This window comes from Pangasianodon hypophthalmus, chromosome 24 (genome assembly GCF_027358585.1).
Source record: "Pangasianodon hypophthalmus isolate fPanHyp1 chromosome 24, fPanHyp1.pri, whole genome shotgun sequence".
Lineage (NCBI taxonomy): Eukaryota > Metazoa > Chordata > Actinopteri > Siluriformes > Pangasiidae > Pangasianodon > Pangasianodon hypophthalmus.
Genome location: NC_069733.1, coordinates 1,688,358 through 1,702,209, shown reverse-complemented (window position 1 = coordinate 1,702,209; position 13,852 = coordinate 1,688,358). Strand labels below are relative to the sequence as shown.

General features: G+C 39.9%; 2 protein-coding genes across 4 annotated transcripts; both read right to left on the bottom strand.

The window, feature by feature from the left end:
* Positions 1-1,587: 1,587 nt before the first annotated feature.
* Positions 1,588-4,300, bottom strand: LOC128317349 (class I histocompatibility antigen, Gogo-A*0201 alpha chain-like). Its single transcript, XM_053229244.1, has 4 exons — positions 4,279-4,300; positions 3,929-4,122; positions 2,552-2,861; positions 1,588-2,463 (listed from the first exon to the last, which is right to left on the bottom strand). Exons 1-4 carry the CDS (start codon positions 4,298-4,300, stop codon positions 2,231-2,233), a joined length of 759 nt encoding a protein of 252 aa, XP_053085219.1. The 3' UTR covers positions 1,588-2,230.
* An 839-nt stretch (positions 4,301-5,139) lies between these two features.
* On the bottom strand, positions 5,140-13,183 carry LOC117595956 (BOLA class I histocompatibility antigen, alpha chain BL3-7). 3 transcript variants are annotated; one of them, XM_053229126.1, is made up of 8 exons: positions 12,898-13,182; positions 10,842-11,099; positions 7,671-7,943; positions 6,813-7,109; positions 6,620-6,718; positions 6,381-6,407; positions 6,212-6,281; positions 5,140-6,076 (listed from the first exon to the last, which is right to left on the bottom strand). In XM_053229126.1, exons 1-7 carry the CDS (start codon positions 12,965-12,967, stop codon positions 6,247-6,249), a joined length of 1,059 nt encoding a protein of 352 aa, XP_053085101.1. In that variant the 5' UTR covers positions 12,968-13,182; the 3' UTR covers positions 5,140-6,076; positions 6,212-6,246. The 3 variants fall into 3 exon arrangements, with proteins under 3 accessions (XP_053085101.1, XP_053085102.1, XP_053085100.1); XM_053229127.1 differs by having other exon boundaries at positions 6,620-6,720; positions 6,833-7,109; XM_053229125.1 differs by lacking the exons at positions 5,140-6,076; positions 6,212-6,281; positions 6,381-6,407 and having other exon boundaries at positions 6,472-6,718; positions 12,898-13,183.
* Between the last annotated feature and the right edge of the window lie 669 nt (positions 13,184-13,852).

Below are 13,852 nucleotides of genomic sequence, written 5' to 3'. Positions count from 1 at the left end.
GCAGCAAAACTGAGTCAGTGGCAGTGCATGCTAACACGCTAAGACGAATGCACACGTGAAAAACGCAAGAAAGGTTCAGAAACTTGTGGAGTACTCAAATCCTGCGGAATCTGTCTAACAAGCCCAAAAGTACAACTTGGAAAAGAAGTGGGTTTCAGCGAATCGTTTCCAGCGCTGCTGAAATTCTGCTCAGTGCTTCAGTAAAAGTGCTGTGCATGGGGACGTGTTATGGATGTGACTGTGCTGCACTGAAATACCTTTCCCCTGCATGTGTTTGGCTAAATGACACATGCTGTCTCCTGTGTGTGTATATGTGTATACTCTGCATGATGTATTACTATTTCACATAGTTTACTGTATGTTTTTGCACTGTTTGATGGTAAACAATCATCCACATACCTCTGTATCACTACTTTATAAGACACTGTTGTATCCTCTATATCATCTTATATAGTCTGCACTATTGATATGTGCAATGCCTTTTTCCTATATACATGCAACTGTCTTGTGTTTTTGTGTATGCTCTGTCTGCACATTGTTGTGCTGGAGGAGCAGGTTACTGTAGCACGAGATTGTAATTGTTTTTGTATACTGTAAAACCTGAATGATATGAGAATAAAGCTGACTTGACAAATACATTATACTCACAATCAGTCATCTCATATTTCTGGCACTGATTCTTTAAGAATCCCCATCTCCATTCCCACCTAATCCTTTCCTTGATTATGATTAGGTAGGTGAGGTCTGAATGTTCTGATGTAAAGCTAAGTGTTAACAGTCAAACCCTTGACCACAGCTGAATGGATTTAAGTGACATGTTAACTTGATGTCAGTGCTGGGTTTCATCTGATGATCTGAAAAGTTTGGTTCTTCTCAAAATGCACAACCAAATTATACAGGAGTAGAAAAACATTCAGCGTTTTACAATATTCCTGTTTCTTCACTACTGACCTAGAACATAAAGGTTTTTTTTTTTTTAAACAGAATGTAGTATAACAGATTTGTCTGCACATTTTTTTCCACATTAGTGGTTGTCACAAAAAAATAGAATGAAGTTATATGTAGCAAAACATTTAATGTTGATAAACATTTAATTAGTAAAGGTTTATAAAAATAAATAAATAAATAAATACCTCCAGTTTAAAATGGATTAGCTTCACCCAAAGCCTGGTGTTAGATTCTGCATACTACTGTATGTATTGTGTACATACTTTGTCATGAATAAGGTTACATTTAAGAGAAAAAGAACACAGCCCATCTTCTCTACCATTAAAAGAAACTTTATTGATCAGTACAAATAATATATATATATATATATATACATATATTTTTATTTATTTATTTTTTTCAGATAGCCTTTAAGAATGCCTTTGACAAAAGAAGAACATACTGAAATCATTCTCATGGCTGGATCGGGAAGGTTGCGATGGATTTTAACAGGAAACATAGCAAGCACATCTCACACAACACTGTTGCCAAACTTAATTAACAAATTCAAAAGACCGGAAGTGACATCCACTTCCAAGTGAAAGACGGCCACTGACGAAGGCACAACCTACACAGTGCTGGCAAACACAGTTCCCTGTGTATGAAGACTTTTGGGACACTGTAGTTGCTCATTTACATGATTTTCCCTATTAACACATTTCTGCCACCTGGAATCTAGTAAAATTATGCATAATGCATAAATAGAAGTACATAATACTGTAGTAATAATACAATGAAGCATCAGGACAGCCACATTCTCTAAGCAGATAACTTCCAGGAATTTGTATATTCTTTCACATACAGCCATGGAAAAAGAAAGTACATTGTCCATCAATTCTATGTTTTTATTTATTGTACTTTATTTTCCCCATGACTGTAATTGCACTTATAAGGTTACAGTGACAAGATCATCTTCTTCAAAAAAGATCACCATTACATACTCACAATCGCAGATGTTCCATCAGTCTTACAAAGATGTCCGGTAGTAAAGCCTCTCTCCATGACCAGGTTCACCTGTCTGAGTGAACAACACACACACACCCCTCTGCTCTCCCTCAGCTCCTACTGTTCCTCCTCCTGGTCTTACTCCCACACCTCCTGTACACTTAAAACCCAATTTCTTTATACCTCCTGCTTTCACTCATCTCATGACCTTATTTGAAGGGATTTTGTAAAGTTTCATGGAATAAGGTCATGTCCAGGGCAATCCTTCCAAACTGCAAAGTGTCCATTGGCTGCTGAATCATCCCAGCTCCTTCCTGACGTCTCTGTCCATGTGACAAGATCCAAGTTCGAGTTCAATGTCTCCAGTTGCTCTGCTGAACTTATTTTTTGTTTCTTTCTTCCTCTCCCCAGACTTCCTTTTCTTCCAGATCACAAATCCAGCAGCAACAGCAAAAAGAACCATGGGAACCACGACTATAGCAGCAATGACACATTTCTGCCCTCCATCTGATCCTCCATCTGATCCTCCACCTGTTAAATCAGCACAGAGACTTTATTATCTGCTGCAGCAATAAATCAGCTGTAAATCTGGAGTTTTAGAGGAAAGTGTTTCTCCGACCTCTCAGGATTCGGCGCTCGCTCACAGGCAGCACTAACTCCTTCTCCAAGCTGCTGTGCTGAATCACGCAGGTGTAGGTGTGTTTCTGCAGCTCCTCAGCTGGAACTGTCAGAATGCTTCTCTTCTGGAAGCTTCCATCCTGGTTGGGTAACGTCTCTCTGAGCTCCACGTTCTCATGCACCTCCTCTCCGTCCTTCTGCCAGGAGATCATCACTGCTTTGGGGAAGAAACCTGTAGCATGACACACCACCTCTGGAGATGACGAGTGTTTCTGGAACAGTGATGCCTCGGAACGAACTGCAGAGACACAGAGACATACATATTAAAACTCTCTGACAGATTTATTTATTTATAGCATAAATGACATTAGTGTGTGCAAGTGTGTGTGTTGCAGGGACAGAGTGTGTCATTACCGTGTACATTATTGTGTGCAGTATGAGGGTAAGTGTTGTAGAGAAGGAGTGTGTGTTTAATGTGCACACTATGAGTGTGTGTGTTTTAGTGTGAGTTGTAGTGAAGGAGTGTGCTGGAGTGTGTACACTATCAGTGTGTGTGTGTTGTGAAGGATGAAGGAGTGTGCTGGAGTGTGTACACTATCAGTGTGTGTGTGTTGTGAAGGATGAAGGAGTGTGTACACTATCAGAGTGTGTGTGCGCTGTAATGAAGGAGTGTGTTGGAGTATGTACAGTATCAGTGTGTGTGTGTGTGTGTGTGTTGTGAAGGACGAAGGAGTGTGCTGGAGTGTGTTCAATGCTGCATGAGCCAAATCTTTAAACACGGCATAATCCCAATCCCTCTTTAAATGTGCCTTTTATAGGATTTCACTTTACATTAAGTCTGTTCATCTGTCTGCATCGTGTGAGCACCGAAATGATGATGAACAATAAGTGGAATGGAAGTTCCTTAAAATCAGTTTATCTGCTATTACACTTTTCTACCACTAGGGGCTCCTGCATGCACATGGTCAGGAGTGTGTGGAAATATACGCACATCCTCACGCATTAGCAAAACTTGATGAATCCCATTTAATGCCTAGAAACATGCGTACACACGGTTTATGCACAAAACTATATGAGCACACGGTTGATCACTCTGGTGTGGCAGTTTTTAAGGACTGACTGTCACACACGCTTCTGTTTTTGCAGCAAAATCCAGCAGCCTTCATTCTGGTTTTTGTCTGAAAAGTGCTCTGTTACATTAATATGCTGCTTTCTTTACTGACATAAATGCATTTCTCTGTAAGATTCATTTTAGCTGGAAAAGTAATGATTAGAAATCTAAAATGTTTTGTACTGACTCAATGTTTTTGTACTAACTCAATAAGAAGTCATAAAATAAACAACTATAACAAAATTTGTACTAAAATATAGGGTGCACTTTTGTAAAGTGCTGATCATCAGCTTCGACCTTCTTTATCCACTCTGTCTTTGGGATCAGCTTCTTGATGTTGCTGTTGTAGGACACAAACTGCTCTCCATCCACCAGACCTACAGCAGTGACATTTCTTCCTGTTGTGAGGGCAGTGTAGAGGTACTGCAGAGTGTGTGTGACTGTAAAAGTTGTTTTAGTAACTTAACAGGTGCTTAATATTAGTACATCATTAAAAAAAATGAAATGCTCTGAACAAAAACTATGCAAAAAGTATAGTGACAACAGTCATCATCTCAAGGTGTGTGTGCTTCACAAAGTAGCAGAAGCACCTCTTTTCTACTGGATCCCAAACACACACTCCTTCCTGTACACAGTCATATTTCCACACATTATATGCCAAGTGGCAGAAACAAATAATGAATAATTCAGTCAGTGCTTTATGTAACAGAGCTCCGTGGAAATCTCACCGTCATCATCAGCGGCCGCAAGATGGCGCTGGTGCAGCAGGAAGTTTTAAATGCGGGGGATAGAATTGTGCATTAATCAGGTATTTCATCATCCAAACTTCATATCAAACAAAAGCTGTATGTCCTTCCACAACTGGTTTAATATGTAGACCTTTCTTTCTTTCTTTGCCATTTCTGCCACTGAAGCTTCAGAACAGTAAATTAAGCTACGTTTAGCCAACTTTCCCCAAGTTATGAAGGTGGAAGCAACAGCCAGCAACCGCACAGAACTATCATGCAATGAAACCTTGCGTCCTGGCATTCATGTGGATGTTACTCTGACCACATACCACCTACCTAAATATTGTTGCAGATCAAATAAATCCCTTCATGGCAACGATATTCCCTAATGGCAGTGACCTCTTTCAGCAGGATAATGTGTCCTGCCACACTGCAACAATTGTTCAGGAATGGTTTGAGGAACATGACAAAGTGTTCAAGGTGTTGACTTGGCCTCCAAATTCCCCAGATCTCAATCTGATCGAGCATCTGTGGGATGTGCTGGACAAACAAGTCCGATCCATGAAGGCTCCACCTCGCAACTTACAGGACTTTAAGAATCTGCTGCTACTGTCTTGGTGCCAGATACCACAGCACACCTTCAGAAGTCTCGTGGAGTCCATGCCTCGAAGGATCAGAGCTGTTTTGGAGGCACAAGGGGGACCTACACAATATTAGGCAGGTGGTTTTAATGTTAATGGCTGATCGGTGTATATTTGATGAATAATGGCTTTATTTTTGCATGGCAAGTAAGTAACAGTACTTTTACTTGTATTAGTATAATTTACAATACAAAACACAGGATATTAGAGTAATATTTACAATAATCAGTAAGAACAACTGCAAAATACATATTTTATATATATGTGTGTGTGTATATTATATATATACACATACACACACAAACACATTATATATGTACATTATACATTAAATATATACACATATGTTTCTAAGAACTTCTTTTTTGTAGCTTACTTTCTTATAAAATACAGATATAAGGAGTGATGAAGACGACCAAAAGAAAAAAAAAATCCATAAGCGTAGTAATGTAACATAGTAACATGTTGCTGAGTGGAAATGGTTTTCACTGAAAAGAGTTCAAATTCTTTAAATACTGAATTCCAAATTTTACACATTTACAACTGTAAATACCAGACATATTCCCTGTGAAAATCTCAGCCAATACCAAAAGCAGAATCCTCAAAATTCCTTAGTCTTTTTTCAGCAGAGGATTCAGAGAATAACACTGTCTGAATCAGGAAATGTCTCACAAGACTGTTCTGTTTCAACTAGAAATTCACCTCAGTCACTTCTTAAGCAGAGATGGTGGTGGCATTTCTTGCAATGATGCCGTTACTGAGAATCTTTACTCCAAAACCTGTCTTCAACCAAAAGCATGGTTCCTACAGTGCTGAGCTCAGTGGAACAGAACAGCACAGCGGCAAACACACACGTTACTATGTTACATTACATCAAACCCAGTCACATAGAAAACTATGAGAATTTACACAGAGCAAAAAAATTACACCCTAAGGATTACATTTTACTGCAATAACAACAGATGTATGTGTGTGTGTGTGTGTGTGTGTGTGTGTGTGTGTGTGTGTGTGTGTGCATGTTCCTCATCTTCCTCTCCTCCTCTCTCCTAGAAAAACACACAGAAAGAAACAGGATCAGCTCTGAGCTGAGGTTTAATGTTAGTGCAGGCTTTTCTGCTGGATTTTCACTCCACACACACATTTTTATTCCATATTACACTGTAAACATCATCATGTCTTACTCTCTCAGTTCAGCAGGAAGACACACAGTCGCTCTTTAAGAGTTGTTGGAGGAAGAATCTCCTTCAGAGGCTGTAAAACATTCAAATCCATCACAAAGTGAACTAAACACTGCAAATAAATAATGTACTGGTTTTAAACCTCATTTATGGATCATAAAGGGTCACTTACAGGGTTTGGCTGGAACAGGTTTGAAGCCTGAAACACAGATGATGGACAGACAGTTAGTATAAAATCTGTGTACTGTGTTTGCTTTCACAAGACATTTAGTCAATATCAGCTTATTGTCATGTCTAATTTATCAGTTAAGCTTTAAAATAAACAAAATATTCATCAAATCCCCTTTCAAGAATTAGAAAGTGTAAAGCTGTTCTCTGAAAACTTCACATCTGCCTCCTTCCTCCTCTCACCAGAGTTCTTCTTCTTCCAGACCACAATTCCAGCAACAACGGCAACGAGAGCAACGAGAGCCGCGACTACAGCAATGACGATAGCAATCGGTGCTCCACCTGTTAAATCAGCACAGAGTCTTTATTATCTGCTGCAGCAATAAATCAGCTTTCACTGTAAATCTGGAGTTTTAGAGGAAAGTGTTTCTCCGACCTCTCAGGATTCGGCGCTCGCTCACAGGCAGCACTAACTCCTTCTCCAAGCTGCTGTGCTGAATCACGCAGGTGTAGGTGTGTTTCTGCAGCTCCTCAGCTGGAACTGTCAGAATGCTTCTCTTCTGGAAGCTTCCATCCTGGTTGGGTAACGTCTCTCTGAGCTCCACGTTCTCATGCACCTCCTCACCGTCCTTCTGCCAGGAGATCATCACTGCTTTGGGGAAGAAACCTGTAGCATGACACACCACCTCCGGAGGAGTCGAGTATTTCTGGAACACTGACGCCTCGGGACGAACTGCAGAGACACACAGAGACATAAATATTAAAACAGTCAGTAAGATTTATTCATTTATAATGTAAATGACACTAGTGTGTGTACATGTGTGTTTGTGTAGCAGGGAAAGAGTGTGTCACTACTGTGTACACTATCACAGTGTGCGTGTGTGCGCGTGTGTGTAGGAATGTGATTCTAGGGTGTATACTACAAGTGTGTGTGTTGTAGAGAAGGGGTGTGTACACTATGAGAGTATAAGTGTGTTGAAGTGAAAGTGTGTTATTGTGTGCACTATCAAATTGTGTGTTGTAGTGAAGGAGTGTGTTGTTAGTGTGTGCACCTTTGTGTGTGTGGTTACTGTGTGTGTTGTATTGAACAAGTGTGTAATTAATGTAAGAACTATCAGAGCCTGTGTGTGTGTGTGTGTGGTAGTGAAATAGTGTTATTAGTGTGTACATTATCAAAGTGTGTGTCAGTAAAGGAGTGTGTACACAATCAGAGTGTGTGTGTTGTAGTGAAGGAGTGTGTTATTAATGTGTGTGTTTAACAGCTGCAGTTACAGTAACAGATCACACACTTTACCTTTCCTCTCCAGAGTCTCTCTGGCGTAAGACACGTACTTCTTTAACCAATCAATACAGTCGTTCTCCAGGTAGCTCTTCCAGTATTTAGCCTTTTCTCCTCTAGGATCCCAGTTGTTTATAAAGATCACAGCTTGAGGTTTAGCTGCAGTCCAGGTTGCAGTTTTCAGATTCAGACTGATGAAATCTTCTCCATCATAACCGTACTGATCGTATCCTCTAGTGGTGGTGTCATTACGCTCACAGCCGTACATCCTCTGTAGTGTATGAACTTCTACACACACACATACACACACACACACAAACACACATTAAACAAAGTGTATTCAGTTGAGTTCAGATGAGTTTCTTTTCCTTTTACACTCTCAACTCAAACTGTTACACTGTTTCTCTACTCGTCCTTTTACCCTCGGTCATTTTTCCATTTTGTCGTTTCTAGTAGAACAATGATATTGAAGACTATTTGCAAAAGAACATTTCATAACATCTGTGTTGTGAGCTTCTACACTGCATGGATTCACAGCTCTGTGTGTCAAGTCCAAACACATTCTGATCACTTAATCTGCAGGAATTTTAAGACTAAAGGGGTACAGAGAAGCTATTTAGTGTGATAGTATGCAGTCTGGAATAAAGACTGAGGGACTCTGAGGATATAATTATCTGCTGCTGTTTCCTCGATATTACAAAACCACTGCGTACTACTGAGAATACAAAACTTTATTTTGTGCATCAGTATCATTCTGTGCTTGTTTATGGATTCACAATAAATCATGAGGTGATGTCAGAAAGGAAACTGTATTTACGTGTTACTTCAGCAGGTTTATTACACAGAGCTGTTTCACCAGCCATCAACACAACTGAACAGCCACACCTCTGTTTCACAGAGATCGTCTTTAACAGGTCATTTAAAGCAAAGACGTCGTCTCAGTAGGAGTTCAGCAGGTGAGTAACCACACTCCAGTGGTGTGCTGTGAGAAACAGGAAGTGTTTATTAAAATCACCTCCACTGTCCTCCCTCAACAGCCACTTTACAATTCTTACTGAGTTTTCCCATTGTGTGTGTAAAATTCCCGTTATTTTTGGAGAAACTCATTAAACTGGCATTGCTGAATTGCAGGTCATCAGTAAACACTTCTGTTGTTACTCCACGTCTGGAAAAGATGGACCTCATGCATGTTTATTGATGAAGAACATATGATTATGGTCTATGATGTAGTTTTTACTTTTTTTTGGATGGAATTCAGATCACTGTAATTGTTATTTTGTTATCGTGGCTCTATTATGACTCTCTGCTGTAGCTGAATTTAACACACACACATCTGGGTATAGTGAGTTACAGTCAGAGATAATCCAGAAATTTCTGTTAGAGGTCAATAAGTCAGCCCCTACTTTACGATAAGGTCTCTATGGAACTGGATGTGGCATCAGTGGACTACTGGACTGGTATTTCAGATATACACTCACCGTCCACTTTATTAGGAACACCTGTACACATTCATGCAGTTATCTAACCAGCAAATCACGTGGCAGCAGCACAATGAGTAATATTTTGCAGATACAGGTCAAGAGTTTCAGTTAATGTTCACATCAAGCATCAGAATGGGGAAAAATGTGACCTCTGTGACTTTAACCGTGGCGTGGTTGTTTGTACCAGATGGACTGGTGTGAGTATTTCAGAAACTGCTGATCTCCTCGGATTTTCACACACAACAGTCTCTAGAGTTTATGCAGAATGGTGCGAAAAACAAAAACTATCCTGTGTGCAGGAGACCACATCAGGTTCCACTGCTGTCAGCCAAGAACAAGAATGTAAGTCTACCATGGGCACCGACTCACTCAAACCAGACAGCTGAAGACTGGAAAAGACCAGGTAATTTTCCCCCTAATCTTCAACTGTCCAGTTTTGATGGGTCTGTGCCCATGATAGCCTCAGATTCCTGTTCTTGGCTGACAGCAGTGGAACCCAATGTGGTCTTCTGCTGTTGTAGCCCACCCACCTCAAGATTCGACGTTTTGTGCATGCTGAGATGCTTTTCTGCTCACCACAGATATAAGGAGTGATTGTATGAGTTACTGTATCTTTCCTGGCAGCTTGAACCAATCTGGCCATTTTCCTCTCACCGCTCTAATCAACAAGGCTTTTCCACCCACAGAACTGTCGCTCATGCAATGTTTTTTGTTTATCTGTTTTTTAGTCTCACTATTCAACCCACAGCCGGGAAATGCCAGTATCATCTCCAATTTCTGTTTAAAATGTGCTCATAGCTTAAAGCCATAGAACAGAGATCAACTAAATCTGCACTGGCCAAACGAGATCAACTGACATGTCTCTTAGCATAGAGTTTCCAGCAGTGCTAAAACCACGTTCTTCCCTCTGCAAAGCTGCATGAGCCAAATCTTTAAACACGGCATAATCCCAATCCCTCTTTAAATGTGCCTTTTATAGGATTTCACTTTACATTAAGTCTGTTCATCTGTCTGCATCGTGTGAGCACCGAAATGATGATGAACAATAAGTGGAATGGAAGTTCCTTAAAATCAGTTTATCTGCTATTACACTTTTCTACCACTAGGGGCTCCTGCATGCACATGGTCAGGAGTGTGCGGAAATATACGCACATCCTCACGCATTAGCAAAACTTGATGAATCCCATTTAATGCCTAGAAACATGCGTACACACGGTTTATGCACAAAACTATATGATCAACACGGTTGATCACTCTGGTACAGTGTGTGCAGTTTATAAGGAATTGAGCTGTAGGTTTTTTTCTGAGCATGTTGCAGAATCTACCACTTGTCTTCTGGAGACTCTGACTGTCACACACGCTTCTGTTTTTGCAGCAAAATCCAGCAGCCTTCATTCTGGTTTTCGTCTGAAAAGTGCTCTGTTACATTAATATGCTGCTTTCTTTACTGACATAAATGCATTTCTCTGTAAGATTCATTTTAGCTAGAAAAGTAATGATTAGAAATCTAAAATGTTTCTGTACTGACTCAATGTTTTTGTACTAACTCAATAAGAAGTCATAAAATAAACATCTATAACAAAATTTAATTTAAAATATAGGGTGCACTTTTGCAAAGTGCTGTATTAGGCTGTATTTTTTTTCTGTGGCGTATTTAATAAATGTGTGTGCGTGTGTGTACAGACTGTGTGTGTGTGCGCTTCACCTTCAGTTTGATTAAAGCTCTGCATTACTGTAGCCAGATTGTTTTGGAAAACCTCCTGCTGATCCTGTGCACGGTCAGTCTCTCTCTCCCAGTAACGTGGATCATCAGCTCCGACCTTCTTTATCCACTCTGTCTTTGGGATCAGCTTCCTGATGTTGCTGTCGTAGGACACAAACTGCTCTCCATCCACCAGACCTACAGGACTGAAATTTCTTCCTGTTGTGAGGGCAGTGTAGAGGTACTGCAGAGTGTGTGTGTCTGTAAAAGTTGAAAGTTTTAGCAACTTAACAGGTGTGTAATATTAGTACATTATTAAAAAAAATTTAGTGCTGTGAACAAAAACTATGCAAAAAATATACTGAAAACAGTCGACATCTCAAGGTGTGTGTGCGAGAGCGTGTGAGCGAAATTATAGAGTGCATTGTGCTTTTTGCCAACAGATTTTTATTATTATTTTTTTTTTTAGTAATTCAATGTTTACAAAACATACAACATTATATAACAAAGAGACAACATACACACATTGAGGAACGTAATATAATGTACGAAGGATGACAAGGCGGCATACAAGGAGAAAAAATAGCAACAGGACCATTTCTTCTTTGATATCGAATAAGTTACTGAATGAAGTAAAAATAAGTAGTGAGGTCTAAGTCCAGAATGAGGTTGAATAGGGACAGCTAAAAAAAAAATAGATGAGGCACTGATTCGTCTTCAGAGCCAGAGAAAGAACATTCTGGTTGGATTTCCATAAATTAAGATAAGAATAAACTGCAAGCGTAAAAATTATGAAGGATTTTACTATGAATCTCTTTAACCTTAGAGATGGATGGAGAGAGAGTATGGCATGGATAGAGAAATGGAGAGAGAGAGTGCAGCATTGATGGAGAGATGGATGGAGAGAGAGTGCAGCATTGATGGAGAGATGGATGGAGAGAGAGTGTGTGGCATGGATAGAGAGATGGATGGAGAGAGAGTGCAGCATTGATGGAGAGATGGATGGAGAGAGTGTGTGGCATTGATGGAGAGATGGATGGAGAGAGTGTGTGGCATGGATAGAGAGATGGATGGAGAGAGAGTGCGGCATTGATGGAGAGATGGATGGAGAGAGTGTGTGGCATTGATGGAGAGATGGATGGAGAGAGTGTGTGGCATGGATAGAGAGATGGATGGAGAGAGAGTGCGGCATTGATGGAGAGATGGATGGAGAGAGAGTGTGTGGCATGGATAGAGAGATGGATGGAGAGAGAGTCTTTTTTAGTCTTTAGTGTTACAGGTACAGTGACAGATTGACCGAGTGAGAGAGAAGAGGAGCTTCAGGACGTGTGCACACAGCTGGGAGAGAGTTTGGACATTTGGAGTTTGAAATCCTGAACATTGCGTTAATGTAAGTGTGTGGGAGTTTGGTCAATAAAATACTGACATGATTGCCATTAAACTCTGTGAGCAATTAAACAGCATGAATAGAATTAGGTTTTAATTTCAGGTCTATAAAATCTGCAGTAATTAAAACTGAAATAAGTAGGTATAATACCGATCATTTGAAATTAATATTACATTTAAAAAGTATCTTTGCAGTAAGTAAAGGTAAAATGTACTGCTAAAAAACTATTAGGCAGGATTTAGAGCAAGCGCATTGTAGAGATCACGCCCTAAAACAGCGTAAACACTAACACACACAATGACTGTAAACTGCTGCCTGTAAATACGCATCGGGTAGATGGAGCTGTGAAATCGAAAGCTAAACGCCTTCTCCTTCAGTGTCACGCCGCCATTTTGTATCTGTTTAACTACAGTCATAAAATGTAAAAATAAACGTTACCGCCAACAAAATCCTCTACTAATCAGCTAAAATGTGTCTTATATAAATAGCACAAGTATGTGTTTCTGTAATTACTGTGTAAAGACCTGTAATAACGGATAAACGCGCTTCCGTTTAACATCAAACTTCCGTATTTCATTAAATGTGAGCTGCGTAATTTACACTTATAGTCAACACATTTACACCACACAGCTTTCTAATGAACTGAGAGCTTCTACACATTTCTAAACTCACCTGCTGATGAAAGATGAACAGAAAAAGTGAAGAAAAGCAGAGCTTTTAATATACTGCTGCTGACATCCATCTTACTCTGTAGAATTTCAACAGAAATAAACTTAAATTCCGTATAAAAATAAAATAAACTTCCGTAAGTAAAATCTGGTGAAATCCTTTATATAAGCGGCGACACACCGGAGTAAAGTTAACACAATGTTTACCAAAGAGCAGTATATTAAAGGCTCTTATGTAACAGAACTCCGTTTCAGCTGCTGTAACAAGCAGAGTGTCACATGATCACACCGGATGTGGAAATCTCACCGTCATCAGCAGCAGCCGCAAGATGGCGCTGGTGCAGCAGGAAGTTTTAAATGCGGGGGATAGAATTGTGCATTAATCAGGTATTTCATCATCCAAACTTCATATCGAACAGAAGCTCTATGTCCTTCCACAACTGGTTTAATATGTAGACCTTTCTTTCGAGGTTCTTAAGAAAAAAACAACAACAAACAAACAACAACAAAAAAACAACAACCGAGGAACACCCCCCCAACACACACACCATTTCTTTCATACAATCTTCTAAACGGATGGATCAGAGAAGTAGACGAATAATATTAACAATTGGAAAAGAGTGATAGTTTTGTTATCGGGGTGCACCATGGCTTAGTGGTTAGCACATTTGACTTGTATTTGTAGGGTTAGTGGTTCAAATCCCTGCGTTCTCTCCCCATGCGTTGGTGGGTTTCCTCCAAAGACATGTATTTGTAGTTTGATTGGCATTGCCAATTGTCCATTGTGATTGGGCTGGCAGCCTGTCCTGCAGGCTCCGCAGGCTCCCCACAGCCCTGTGTAGGATCATCAGTATTGAAAGTGGAATGAATGTGTTAAAAACAAGCCTGTTGGTGTTAATATCTCCTTTCGTGTACTTTCAGTATGTTTCTTAAAACTTCTTTGTCTGGACAAGAAAAGT

Bases quoted from the DNA above. Each gene is read 5' to 3' on its own strand.
- LOC128317349 (XM_053229244.1), bottom strand. From the start codon at position 4,300: ATGACTGTGTACAGGAAGGAGT. The intron at 4,123-4,278 runs GTGTGTTTGGGA...GCACCTGTTAAG, and splicing joins GACTGTGTACAGGAAGGAGT to TTACTAAAACAACTTTTACA. The intron at 2,862-3,928 runs GTGCACCCTATA...TATGTATGTCTC, and splicing joins ATGATCAGCACTTTACAAAA to TGTGTCTCTGCAGTTCGTTC.
- LOC117595956 (XM_053229125.1), bottom strand. From the start codon at position 12,967: ATGGATGTCAGCAGCAGTATATTAAAAGCTCTGCTTTTCTTCACTTTT. The intron at 11,100-12,897 runs GTGAGTTTAGAA...CAACTTTTACAG, and splicing joins TGTTCATCTTTCATCAGCAG to ACACACACACTCTGCAGTAC. The intron at 7,944-10,841 runs GTGAAGCGCACA...GTGTGTGTGTAG, and splicing joins GAGCTTTAATCAAACTGAAG to AAGTTCATACACTACAGAGG.